The following is a 13930-nucleotide window of genomic DNA, read 5'->3' as shown; positions in this document are numbered from 1 at the left end:
GTACTGGGCAATTGGTCTGATATTTGCTTTTCCCTATAGTTTTTTCCCTATAGCTTTCAGATGTTGGCTTTTAATCCAGCTTCTGCTCAATTTTTACCTCTTGCTCTCTTGTCTGGGCAGTTGGGACAAAGCTGAACTGTATTTAAGTGGAACAGTTTTTGTGCTTGTTTTCTATAAAAGACTTTGCAAAAACATCTCTTTTTTTTTTTTTTTTTTGTTCTCTTCCTTTTTGTTTGGTTTTTTCCTCCTCTTTGTGGTTTCTCTTTTGTTGTAGTAGGTTGAGTTCTGGGCTGGAATTTGTGCAGGAGCCTGCTTTTTGCACTGTAACTGTCTGTCTTCATTTAACCACTGCTCAGCAGAGTGGCCAAAATGCTGACAAAATGTTTATACATAGTTTTTCTGCCATTCCTGTGATTCATGGAGCTGCTCTTGTATTGACAAAACAGGGAATCTGAAAGAAAATATAATAATAATGCCCTTGACCATCTAAAGTCATGGCTAGTTCCAGCAGATTTGGGAACTTGTAATAAATCAGCAAGTGCAGTCTCTTGAACTGTGATTTTATCATCATCTGGCTGGTCAAAAATGTTAAAAATCCATTGTAATTTTAATTGTATTTTGAGTAAAATATGAATCAGTTTCTCTATTTCTTTAGAGTTATAAAGGGCAAATTATTTTTTGTGCAGCTGGGTAGTGTGACTGCTCCAGGAGTTCCCAGGGAACTATGCCAGGCTTGGTTTAGTTTCCCACTAAGCAGATTCTTTGTGTTTGAAAAAAAAGTCACTATTTGTACCTGTTCTTGTGGACTTTCATGGCATTAATTTTTGCTTTTCTTTCTTCACAGGCATGTGCCTTGGTTATTTTTGGCATTTGTGTTGGCCTTCTCAGTTTGGTTCTGATCATTTACAATTGGGTTGGTCAGTAAGAGCTGTTGACACTGTGACCTGAGCTCCAGGGGGACAGCAGGGAGCAGAGAGGTGCCAGCAGTGCTGCAGTGAGTGCTGCACATCCCCAAGGAGCACTGACCAAAGCTGCCCAGGAAGAAGCAATGCACCTTTCTCCTCCTTTACTCATGGTCCTTCTTTGCATTTCAGTCATCTTCAGTTACTGGGCAATTCACCTTTGCCATGCTAAAATATGAGGTTTTGGTGATGTAATAAGGACAGGTAAAAAGGTCTTGAAAATTTCTGCAATGCAGAAATGGTTTAGGGCACATGGTGAACAGAGGAGACACTTGAAGTAACTTGTCCTTTCAAAACAACAAGGTGAACAGACATTACATCATGTTTCTGTGCATAATGTGATTTGTGCACATAGGATAGTGCACATTGTCCTAATCCTTGAAAGATTCCTGTTGCTTGACTAATTTCCAAATTTTCAGCCGGTTCCTATTAAGAACTTGTTGACTCCAAGTGTTTACCCTAATTTATCCTAAGATGGATCCAGAGACCAGTTGCCTTAGCTCAGTTTAATGGGCATGTCATGATATTTGTTAATTGTTTTTTAAAATACATTTTTCTGTGTCAGCACACTTGAATCATCCTGATTAATTTTTAAATTAGCAGATTTTGCCCATCAAGCATAATAGCTTTTAGTAGCATTTCATTTTGGTGTTTTCATTTTGCAGTTAATAATAGACATTTTTCAATTAATATCTACTTTTGAGTAGTACTGAAAGTACCTCAGTATTCCTCCAAGTGAAAAACTTCTCTTTTTCTTTCTTACTCCCATTTTTACAAATCTTTCAGGTCTGAACTAAAGTGTTTCTATAGTTTGTGTTCTTTTGTGTTTCAGAGAAGATTTGGGCTTAAAAGATGACAATCTGCCTCTGTTGAAAACAAAGGGAAATTTTACTTTTATGGAACTCTAATTTTACCTCAGATATCTTCGAACTTCCATGTAGTCTTTTATAATTCCTTATTTTTTAGGCCCCTGAATGTGAATGCAGTTTTCAACACCAGCTGGGCTTTGAAAATGATGTACCCACAAGAAAAGTTTTCTTGGGTACCCACAAGAAAAGTTCCTCATTTTAGTAGATGGAAAGCAGTGGCTGAGACCATGGAAGGTTTTTAGCATTTCCTTCTCTCAGGTGGGATCTGATGGCACTAAAGTGGCCTTATCTCCTCAGAGCTTTCATACCCTAAGGAATCAAAAGCTGATGGATCCTGTCCTGTCTAAAGGGGAGGAGCAGCAAACAGCAGAGTTGGAATCACCTTCTCCATTCCTGATTTTTCCTGCCAGCTGATCACAACAGATCACTGGGCTCTCTCAGGGTCCAGGAGTTACTTTTCATTTTTGATGGATGGCCTGAAGGCACCCAGGTGGTGCAGGTTAATTCTGCTTCAGAAATCCTTTTGGCTTGGAAGTGTCCTTCTCCCTAGGAGTTTAATATAAAAATAAATACATGTGGTGAGCCTGGGGAGCTAACTCAGAAATTTTGGTAGGATCCCAAAGAAAAAGATCCCTGGAAAAGACTGCAGTTCTTTTTCTAACAAAGTTTCTATTAGAGGTTTCTTTGGTTTCTTGAGTCCAGGTGAGCCCTGCAATAGTTTGGCAGTGCCAGAAGCAGCAGATCCACACTTGGCCAGGAGTTCCCAGCTCCTCCTGTGGCACTGGCAGTGGCTCCTGTCACATGTTTACCCAGCAGAAAGCCAAGGTGACCACAAGATGTGACATTATCTGCCTAAAAAGTGAACTTGCCTTTATTTTTTCAATTCAAACTGCTGCTAACCAGGTGCAGCTGCCTTCCTGCCTGTGGCTGCCCTTTGGTGGCTGAGTCTCATGGGCTTTGTTACACTGCAGGGATTCAGATGCTCATGGAATCTCTGGCCCTGTTGTAGAAAACTAAATATATACCTTGTAAAAGTGTACCTTGAGTCAGCACTGACAGCTGTACATCAGGAAGTGATATTCTGTCTGACTGAATCAAAACTTCTTTGGAAAAGAGGAGGCCTTACATTGGTGAGAATGAACTCAGGGATTTTTGTCAGACACTAGAATTTAGGGAGTGTATTTATTAGAAATTTTATGGAAATTGTTTCTCATTTATTATCTGCTCTTGTAGCATACTGTTGAGTAGTACTGGTAGGTCATTACTGCAGTCATTTTTATTTTAAACTCTAACCAGTAATGCTTAAGTCTGAATATTTAGATTATCTGTGAGGGGACAAAGTTGGCAAAGCTTTGCTGAGCTTTTGCTCTTCCCTCCTCTCCCTGAAAAAGCTGAGTCTCACCATGCACTGTACTGCTCTGTTGCCCTGGGGCTGTTTGGTTTGTGTGCATCATCTTGACTGAGAAAATGCCTGAAATACAGTGTTAATTTTACAGGGGATTCCTTAGTGCTGCAGAAATCACTACAGTATTGTTTTTAATCCTTGGGTATTATCCCAGCCAGCCTGGCTGCTGACTGACTGTCCTGAAAGGTAACTTTGGAATGATGAATTCCAGTTGATGAGGATGAATGGAAGCAATTCACAGCTCTGCTGAGCTCTGTTATTACATTTTGGCTGCAGGAAGGAGAGCGCAGGGGTTTACAGAATGCCTGTTACCTTTCATCTGAAAAAAACCCTAGAAATGCTGCTACTTCTGAGTTTCTGTAGTTCATAACTTAAAATATGGAGGGGCAGAAAAATAATTTCTGTTCCCAAATTTAGAAGATATGAGTGTTGTCCACAGTGAAAAACCAGAGTAATTTATCTTTCTCACCTCCCACAGCTGTGCTGTGCTTTGTGTCTCAAGGGTTTTTCTACAATTGTGCACTTCCATGAAGGTTTTGAGCAGAAGAGGCCTCCAGTGTGGAACTCTCAGTTCATTTAAATGCTGACAAATATTTGCTTCATTATTCTTGCATACAGATATTTTTTTATTCCAAATTTCCAGATTTATGAATTTCAGTGATTCTGCTTTATTGCCTGTCATCAGCATTATCCAACTTTCTTCACTGAAGACTTGACAGAAATGAATGAAGGGACCCACAGCATTTCTGAACTCACTTGGAAAGGTTCCTTTTCCCTAGTTGAGCAGGAAGAACAATGTGAGAGATGAAAATTAATTGGTTGCCTTTGATTTATTTTCTCTTTTTCTCCTTTTTCCATTCCTTGTCCATTTGGAGGCTGCTCAAGTTTCAGCTGGACTGTGGTAACCTGGGTGTGAAGAATGGTTTTTGTAACCAGCATGGCAGGAAGGAGGCTGCTAAACAACAGAGCTCAAAACTAGGATTATGTGGAATTCCTTTCTTGGTTAGATTTCATTTAACACTTTACCTGAAATTGTTGTTTTCCAGTTGATTTTGATGTTGAAACCATTCAGTGCAGCTGCTCTCCATACAAAGAAACCTTTGCACATGTTTACTCTTGCTGCCAGTGGGAGAGAATTTTCAGTATTATAAACTGCAGTTTGTGGTGGTGGTCTTGATATTTGTGTGCTTCAGTAGTGTTCATCCAGCCATGCTTCATGTGGAAATGGAATTCCCAAAATAAATTAACAATCATCTGGATGTAAAAATTGTCCAGCTCATGTCAAACCTGTGTGTTGTACAACAGATTTTCTGTTCTGAGTTCTCTTTGCCTCAGAGTCACTGTGGAACAGCCAGTGTTCCAAAAAATGCAAAAAATAAAGAACAGTTTACACTCTATACACAGCTGTGTGTGTGATCCCCACTCTGTTGTGCAGGTGATGTTCTGCAGCACATCCTGAAATGTTCCCAGCTGCCCCTCCCAGGCCAACCTGCTCCCAGGGATGGATTTTACTCTGGACTGCTCTCCAGCACACCAGGATGCAAAAATGAGCAATGCAGTTATTGCCCTCCCAGGTATTGGTTCATGGACAGCAAAGCTGCCTCTTCTGTGCTGTGAACAGGAGCCAGCAGAATTTATTTCAGAGGCTGGTGTTCTTCAAGAGTCAGGAGGTTGGAAGTTAACAAATGTAACAAATCTCAGTGTCTCAGCTGGAAGTGAATGCATCTAACCCAAACTTACTGGTGGTTTAGCTACAACCACTTACCAGGTAGGAGCTTACCATGAACAGAACTGACCCACATGTGAGCATGATTTTTAGAGCTTTTGAAAATGTCAGTTGTCTTCAGGAAGTTCAAAAAAAACAGAGTGGAAGGTTGTAGGTCTATCAAAATACTTTCTCTTAGAAGGCTGAATTCAGTATTTTTCAAAATGTATTTCACAGCTCTGTGCCAGCACTGCCTCTGGGATGTGGGGAAAGGGTGAGCAGCTGGCCTGGGGTGGAAAACTGCTCATGGAGACACTTTGGGAGGAACCTTCTTGCTGAGCAAGGTGAGGGTCAGTGATGGGGAGCAGGCCATTTCCGTACTGCAGCATGGATGCCCTTCCTGGCTGTCTCAGTGCTCTGCAGCAGCTGTGTGCTCTGAGTGCAGCTCCCAGCACTTTGCAAGGTCCAGGGGAGTCCTGGCTATAAGCAAACATGGAAACCCCCTCATCATTGTGCTGCTGCCTTGATTCCAGAGCTGCAGGAAAGTTCACACATGTGGAAATGAGTGCCAGCAACTGTTCACTTGATGGTGTTTGCTCTAAGTGGAGCTGGCACCCAAGAGCACAAAGCCCAGCATTTTCCATCAGTGCAGGATGGAGCCCTGTGCTGCCCTGGCTGTTTTGGTGCTGTGTCCTGGCTGTGCTCAGCCTTGCTCCTGCCCCAGAACCTGGTTTGAATTCTGAGCTCGTTTGCACACAAGGTCACACTTTCATTGTCAGCCCAGCCAAGGGCAGGATGGTTCATCTTGGGAAGGTTTGCACTGAGCCTTTACATGGCTGCCATTAATGCCTTGCCCTGCTGATTCCCATTCCACATTTCAGGCATGGTTTAGTTGGAGTAACCAGGTGATGAATGGGGAGGTTGGTGTGGTGGCTGGGCAGCCCAGGGTGCAGGATGACTTTTCTGGAGACAGGCTGGAAATTCCTGCTCCACACATCATGGAGCAAATCACTGATGTGGCCAAGGAGAGTTAATGAGCCCTGGAGGCTCGGGGCTGTTCCAGTCTGTGCCTGTCAGGAGCCCATCTCACTGCTCCATGGACTGAAATGAGACTGGGTTCCTGGGACTTCTCTCTGTCCTCCCAGGTAGCTCCACTTGATACTGGGGTTTACACAAGGATGGAGAAAAGATCTGGGATGTGGTTGTGACAACACAGAACGTGTTGGGCTGGAGTTGAGGACCTTGAAAATCTCAGGCCTTATTCTCACCGTCTGTCACTCTTAGCTTTGGGGTGTTCTTTGGGCTGAAAGTGGGGTTTAGTGCAGCATTTCTGGGTGTGTGCAGCTCCTGGCTGGGAATCTCCTGTAGGAAAAGGGTTAAAGAGCCTCTGTTTTACAGCTTCCTACAGAGCTGGCACTGGGATGCTCTGGCACTCACTTTTGATGTTTTACTCCTGGTTTTGATGAGCAACTTCCATCCATGTTAAAGGGAAAGATGAGTGAATGCATGGGGTTTATTCAGCCCACACTTCTGTAGTCCACTTCTCTTTCTCCAGATATAATAATCAATGTTTGATCCTTTGGGCCAAAGCAGTGAGCAGAATCAGCTGCACATGGATGGGTGCAGAGACAGCTTGGGCAGAAACTGTGCCAAGGGGATCCTTGCCAGCCCATGTGTGCATGGCACTGGGGCAAACTTCTGGAATATTCATCAGAATAACACCTCCTCTTGGTGCATTCCAATTTCAGGAGTATTCCCCAGGATAACGCCTCCTCTTGGTGCATTCCAACTTCAGGAGTATTCACCAGGATAACACCTCCTCTTGGTGCATTTCAGTTTCAGGAGTATTCCCCAGGATAACACCTCCTCTTGGTGCATTTCAGTTTCAGGAGTATTCCCCAGGATAACACCTCCTCTTGGTGCATTTCAGTTGCTGCTTGTTGTGTGGTCACAGGAGGCTCCTCACCCTGAGCTTTGGGTAGGGGTGCAGGGGGATTCCCACTGTTGCTCACTGAGCAGGTGCTGACCAGGTTCTTCAGCACCTCCAGGCGTGCAGGGAGCTGTGTTGAGGTCCCATGGGGTGGGTGAGGGTGCAGATGGAAGATCTGTCTGGGAGGGACTTTGCTTTGAGGTTATAGAAAGGATTTGAGACTCGGCACTCCCACAGTGCCTTCAGCAGGGGTTTATGGCCTTCACTGCCATGGTCACAGTAATGTGTGGAATTTATGCCCCCAAATTGCTGCATCTTCAGAGTGTTGGTTCTTTTCCCCTTCCTGATGTGTGCTCTTCTGGGGAGCAGTGCAGCACAGTGAGGTCCTGCTTGCAGACCTCTTGCCAGGCACTGGTGGAATGGAAATGGAGAGCTGAGAGCCCTTTCCTTGCATGATTTCATATTTATTCATTACCCCTGTCACATGAGATTGGCCTGCTGTGGATTTGGGGGGCACAGAGAGCAGTGAAGGGCAGGAGGAGCCATTGCCAGGGCACTTTGGGGTGCCAGCTGTCACCACAGCTCTGCCCAAGGACTGAGGGGGGATGAGCAAGAGCAGCCTCAGCTGGTGTACAGCCAGTGACACCATCCAGGGCAAGCAGGCCTTGTGCACAAGTGATGACCAGAAAGGCCCATGTTGGAGGGACACCATCCACACCAAGGTGCTCAGAGTGTCACTGCTGGGCCCAGCTCAACAATTGTTCGAAAGGTGCAGTTTTCCTTTTGGTTTGCTGGCACAGTTTCCATTGCTGTTTACAAGTCACATTCTGGAATCATCTGAGTAACAGGAACGTTCATCTGGTGCTTTTCCAAGGGGAGATTACTCTGATGATGGTGGAGAGACATTGTCTTGGCCTGGGGAGCCAAAGATGTCTGTCTTGCCATTCCTAATCTGACAGCTCAGTTTGGTGAGTCACAAGCCAAGGAATGACATTTCCCTGGGGGATGCAAAGCCTCAGGCTGAAACTGCATGGAAACCATGGACAGATCTTTTTTTTTCCACCCACAAATACTGAAAGTTGATATTCCACCTTCTCCCAGCCCCTGAGGCTGCTCCTGCAGGGCCTGTGCCTCGTGTTTGCCATGGCTTATCTAAACAAGGCCTTCCCTTTGAGCTGAGGTGTTGCTGCACATTCTCCAGCACGCTGCAAAGGGGGAAACATTTGGCTTTAGCACTTCCCTGCCACCCTGTGCTCCTGCTGCAGGGGTGGAATACAAACACCAGGGTTTTAGGGGTCCCAGGGGAGGCCAAGCAAAACTCCTTGCTTTGAAATGAACGTTAATGCTGAGAAATGAAGTCATAATGCTGAGACTAAAGAGACTCCATGTACATTCATGTTTTGATAGCTCAGCATTATCCATTAGGCTCCAGCAGCTGGAATTCAGGAGACTGTGGAACAATCTTTGAATGGTGATTTTTAAGTGTTTTGTGGATTTTGTGCACATTTTAGCCCTGGTTTTCACTTGCATGATTTGCCTCTCCTGGCTTCAAGGAGAGTTGGATCAGTCCTTTGAAGGTATTTTCTTATGGGACTTTTCCACTGTGAAAAAGCAGTGGAGCAGCCTTGGCTATATAAATCAATTTGGAAATTACTTCTGAAGAGCTTGATTTGCCTTCTATTAAAATCCTTGTCATCTGTCCACTCCCTCCAGCTTGCTGTTAAATGATCTTTTGGGAGAGTGAGGATTGAAGTCCTTTTTATGCTGCAGAGGGAATGTGCTTGACTGAAAAAGCTGAAAAAAGCAGGGTCCAGTGGATGTTACCTGGAAAAACACATGAGGTTTTGTTGAAAATTTGGTGAATTTAAAAGCTTTTTGTTGTCCTGTTCCAGCCCAGGGACTTAAAGTGATGATAAAGGGCACAAGCAGGTGAGGGTCAGGCCCTTTTCCTGGTGGCATCCTGGAGCTCAGGAAGCCTTTAGGAGCCCAGATTCCAGGGGCTTTCAGTGATTGCTGGAATCTTCAGGATCCAGGCCCTAAAGAGAGGCTTCTTCTGGCCAGGCTGGGCTCTGACACAGCCAGGCTGGTTCTGGAGCAGCCACAGAACTGCTGGAGGTTGCTGCAGCTGCAGGGAGGCCAAGGCTAAAGATCACCAAGGCACAGAAATTCCCCAGGGAAGGAGGAAGGTATTGTATTTTCAGGGAAATGCCCCAATGAAGGCAGGAATGATGCATCAGACTCCATGTTCTCAGAAGGCTAATTTATTACTTTATAATACTATATTATTTTAAAGAATACTATATTATACTAAAGAATACAGAAAGGATACTTACAGAATGCTAAAAAGATGATAATGAAAACTAGTGACTCTTTCCAGATTCCTGACACAGCTTGGCCCTAGTTGGCCAAAGAGTCAAAACAACTCACAGCAGAATCCACTGAAACAATCACCTGTGGGTAAACAATCTCCAAACACATTCCACACAGGAGAAGCACATGAGATAAGAATTGTTTTTAATTTTCTCTGAGGCTTCTCAGCTTCCCAGGATAAGGATCCTGGGCAAAGGGATTTTTTCAGAGAATGTGAATGCTACAGGAAGGTGGCTGAAAGGGGAAGGAAGGAGGGAACAAGCTGAGGAAGGATTTGTTGGGTTGTTTCTTGAAAATGTGGTGTGGCAAAGTGTCCATTCAAAAGCCCGTGGCACCGTCCCTGCTGTGCAGGGGCTCTGTGGGCTGGGAAGGGACCCAGCCCCTCTCTCTGTCACCCTCTGTGCCTCCCTGGGATCCTTGCCTGGTTTGCCCTCACCCCCACCATGGTCCCATTGTGGTGACCCATCCTGGAGCCTCATCCTCCTCCTCCAAGGAAGCCAGAGGAGAGCCTGAGGCCACAGCCTGTCACCCAGCCCTTCTGAGCTGGCCTAAACACACCTGCCTGTCCCAGGGGTCTGAAAGAGCCACAGGAGCTGGCTCAGTGGGTGGGAGATGCTGGGAGCACCAGCATGGCCCCTCCCAGGCTGCATCCCTGAAATAAATCCACCAGCACTGACACTGGGATTGTTTAAGCACTGTCACTTCTCTGGGGACCAAAGCTGGCCATCCCAGCCCTCTGTGATGGGCACAGTGCATGGGCAGGGCACCACAGGGCTTTTGATGCATCCCAGCAGCTCCAGCTGGTTTGGTCTCTACTGATAATAATGAAAACTTGGTCTCTACTGAGCTTCACTGAGCCAAAACCCTTCAGTGAGCAGCTGTGGGAGCTGCCTGCCCCAGCCTGGGTGTGGGGCTCAGGGGTGGCCTCTGACAGGAGATCTTGGAGCAAAGCAAACCTTGCATCCCAGCTTCCTTTTCCATGTGGTGACTGTTGCTGCCAACAGTGGCAAGCAAAACTGAGCTTCACCTGAGGATGTTACAGCAAGTTTTTGAGCTTTCCCACCTAGGCTGGGCTGATTACAGACTCATCTTTTCTGCTTTAATTACACCACAGAGACACCCAGGTTGCTGGAAGGATTTCTGAAACAAGCCTGGAAAGCAGCAAGTGTCATTGTCAGGAGCTGCTGAGCAAGCAGGGTTTAACAGGGTGGCACAACTGTTTTTCCTTCTATTCTCTGCAAAACAAGGTGCAATCACAAGGACTGAGGGGAGCCATATGCTGAACCTGCATTTCTATTTTTACTCCCCTGCTCCATAATGTTCCAAGAATAATTTTTTTAGTGCACAGCAGGGTAGGAAAAAACTCGTGCTGATGGCATCTCAGCTATCCCCATTGTGCTGGGAGGAAGGAGGCAGCTGCTTTGCTGACCTGGCACTTCCATGAACCCACATTCCAGGTACTGAGGCCATTTGCTCATCGGGGCTTGTTTGACGAAATGGCCACCAGGGTTTATATTTAGGTCCTGCCTGTCCTGCCAAGTTCTCTGAAATTCTTGTAAGTTGAATGAAGTTGGAGGGAGGGGGGGGTGGGAGAGGATCAGCTTGAAAAATAGAGCTGCTAATCTGCCTGTGGTGCCTCTGGGAGAGCCTTGGGATGCCCCGTCCCCCCCTGGGGCTCTGAGCATCCCATCCTGCTGGCAGGGGAAGCAGCTGGGGCAGCCTGGGGCTGGGGGCTGCCCCACAGAGCCTGTGGCCCCTGCTGGGGTGCCAGGGGAGGGATTGAGTGATGGGGGAAGGATGGGAGGAATATTTATAGCTGGTGCTGGGCCCGGGGTGATCACCATCCCAGGGATGTGAAGGGCACAAGTGTTCAGGGCAGCTCCCCAAGGACAGCAGGATGCAGGGATCAGGAGCACAGATGTCCTGACGGTGAGGGCAAGGGCTCTGCAGTGCCATCTCTTGCAGGGGAGAGCCCCCAGCCCCTCCATCCTTTAAAGCAGAGCAGGAGAAAATTCCTGGGGCTGGGAGGATAGCTCATAGCCCGGGATGGGCAGTGGGTGAGCCCAGGCCACCCCAAAGCCACCCCTTGCCTCATCAGGCACCCACAGAGCTCTCTGCTCCTGCTCTGACACACTCTGACCCTGCCCTCCTCTTTATCCAAGCTGTTCTTGAGGATTGCATGGCTTCCCTTGGACTGGGCTTGTTTGGTGATGCTGGACAAAGTCACCAAAACAAAGGTTTTGGGTAGGAAACATTGCCCTGGCCCCCAGTGCCATCATGGGCAAAGCCAGAGCAGCCCCAGCCCTGCAGCCAGGCCTTCATCTGCCCTGGGCATCTGCTCCCTTCCACTGGAGATCTTGGGAAGTGACCAGCAGTGACTGGATTTAATGTTAGTTCAGAATAATTTTCACCTTTCCTTGGATAGAACAGATTACCTCCTTCAGAATTCACGTGTCTGCTGATACAGTTGTTTTTCAATCAGTTTTCTTTTATGATCACTTGTCAGTTCCCAAATCTGACTCCCGAGTCCCAGGGCAAGCAGAACTGTTCCACATCACCAATTTTCACCACTTCAGTAGGAATGAAAAGAATTAACCATGGCTGATCATCATATAGACACTGTCTGCTTTAAGGTTGTGCCAGCAGCCAGAATTTAATCTTTTAAAACAAAAAAATCCTTTTACTTCTCATGGTTGTAGAATGGATCTGGGACATACAGGAGCACAGCCAAGGTGCACTCAATAAATTGTTGTGAAAAACTTCATGGTGCTCAGTGCTGGCTCAGGAGCAGAGCTTGGAGCTGCTCAGGGGGATGGATGCTTGGATTTGGTGAGGAATTTCAGCTCCCTTTCCATATGAGATGTGCCTGAGGAGCCAGGGAGGGCATGGGATGCAGGTGCCCTCAGGTGCTTGTGTAGAGAGGGGAGCACTGCAGGGCAGAGCTGACTCCCCTCCTGCTGCCTGCAGGGAGCTCTGTGTGTGTCCCCTGACACGGGAACCACACCCAGGCTGCCTCCCTGGTGATGCCAGGGGGTTTGGGAGGGCTGGTTTGGGGTTTAGGGATGATGAGCACTGGATGGGTTCCCCAGGGGCTGTTCTGCAGCCCTCAGCAGGCACTGCCTTGAGGTTCTGCTCCTCAGGCTTGACTCTGCTGCACAGGGATTCTCTGACTCTCCAGAGATCCATGCCTTGCTCTCTTTGTTTTCTGGCCCGTTCTGCTGGCAGCCCTTCTTTCCTGCCAAGGGAAGGGGCACAGGAGATGTCTGGCTGTCACAATTCCCTGTCTGTCCCTGTGTGCCAGGCACCTGTCTGCCCGGAGATCCCCCTGGCTTTGTTCTTTGGGGATGTCTGGCTTTGATTTCAGCTCAAATTCCTCCCTCCCTTCCTCCTCCTCCTCCTCAGGCTACCAGGCCCACACCAGGGCAGGCTGGGTCTGGGAGCCCTGGGCAGATATTTCTGAGCTGACAAAATCCACACCAAGCTGAGTCTTGCTGCCTTTGCTGCTTTCTGTAGAGAAATTTGTTGACATCTGTGCGCCCCAATGGGCCATGTCAGTGCTCCCTGTCACAGACATCTTTTCATGAAAAATCCTTTTTCTGAGAAGCTGAGAGGCCTCAGGAACAAAATGTAAACAATGGTTATCTGCTGCTGTGGAATGCAACAGGTAGATCTTTGATTAGTCTCTTAGAGTTGTTTGTAATTAATGGCCAATCACAGCCCAGCTGGCTCGGCCTCTCTGTCTGAGCGACAAACTTTTGTTATCATTCTTTCTTTTCTATTCTTAGCTTAGCTAGCGTTCTGAAGAGAACCTTTTTTCTATTCTTTTAGTATAGTTTTAATGTAATATATATCATAAAATAATAAATCAAGCCTTCTGAAGCATAGAGTCAAATCCTTGTCTCTTCCCTCAGCCTGAGACCCCTGTGAACACTGTCACAGTTCCCCTGCCATGGAGGTGTGGCACTGCTGGAGGGGACACACAGCTCCCTTGAGTTTGGCATGGCCAGTCTCCATCCAGGAGAGGGCAGGTTGCCACACTGTGGACACACCTTGCTTTTCTCCAACCTGTTGGTAGCACAGTCTTTTCATAAACTCTGATAGTGCTAAAAATGCAGGTAAAATGTTTTAAATTTTTTCTTTATTTTTTCTTAAACCCTTATCACTTGGTCAGCTTCCTGTGGTGTTTTCAGAGTTATTTGTCTGTGCATTTTTCCTGAGCAATACCAGAGCTCTGCAGATCTGCTTGGTGGTGGGGAGAGTCCTCTGCCATTCTGCTTGCACCCCAAGATTCAGGGAAATGCCACCCAGAAAATGTTGCCTTTCTGAAAGGTTTGGCTTCCTGTGATTTGAAATATCCAAACATTTCAAACCCAGATATCAAATATCTCAAATATCTCAGGGGACTGAAATCTATGGGAAATGGTGGAAGTTTATCTTGAACCAGTGCAGCATCAGTCAGATATTGCTGCTCCTGCAATGCCAAGAGTACCTGGTACTGCTGCTGGAACAGTAAGACCATGATGTCCTTGATATGTCTGCTTTGCTCAAAATTGCAGTTTTCTTCACTGGTGTCTGTGTCATAAATTATTTTAAGGGATTCCCAGTGAATTTCATAGAAATTGGCATTTAATTTGTTTAAATACAGCTACATAATGAGCTCTCATAAGGTTGCCTCAGATAAAACCCCTG

General features: G+C 46.5%; 1 protein-coding gene across 2 annotated transcripts in view; it reads left to right on the top strand.

The window, feature by feature from the left end:
• Window positions 1-4633, top strand: part of SLC38A6 (solute carrier family 38 member 6) — a 37491-nt gene extending 32858 nt beyond the window's left edge. For both annotated transcript variants that reach the window (XM_005491656.4, XM_026796206.2), the window contains exon 16: window positions 845-4633. In XM_005491656.4, the coding sequence (XP_005491713.2) occupies window positions 845-925 (81 nt within the window). In that variant the 3' untranslated portion in view covers window positions 926-4633. The remainder of the gene's footprint in view (window positions 1-844) is intronic.
• Window positions 4634-13930: the final 9297 nt, after the last annotated feature.

Source organism: Zonotrichia albicollis, chromosome 6 (assembly GCF_047830755.1).
Source record: "Zonotrichia albicollis isolate bZonAlb1 chromosome 6, bZonAlb1.hap1, whole genome shotgun sequence".
NCBI classification, from domain to species: Eukaryota; Metazoa; Chordata; class Aves; order Passeriformes; family Passerellidae; genus Zonotrichia; species Zonotrichia albicollis.
Note: the sequence above shows the minus strand (reverse complement) of the source record. Positions and strands in the feature narration are given on the sequence as shown.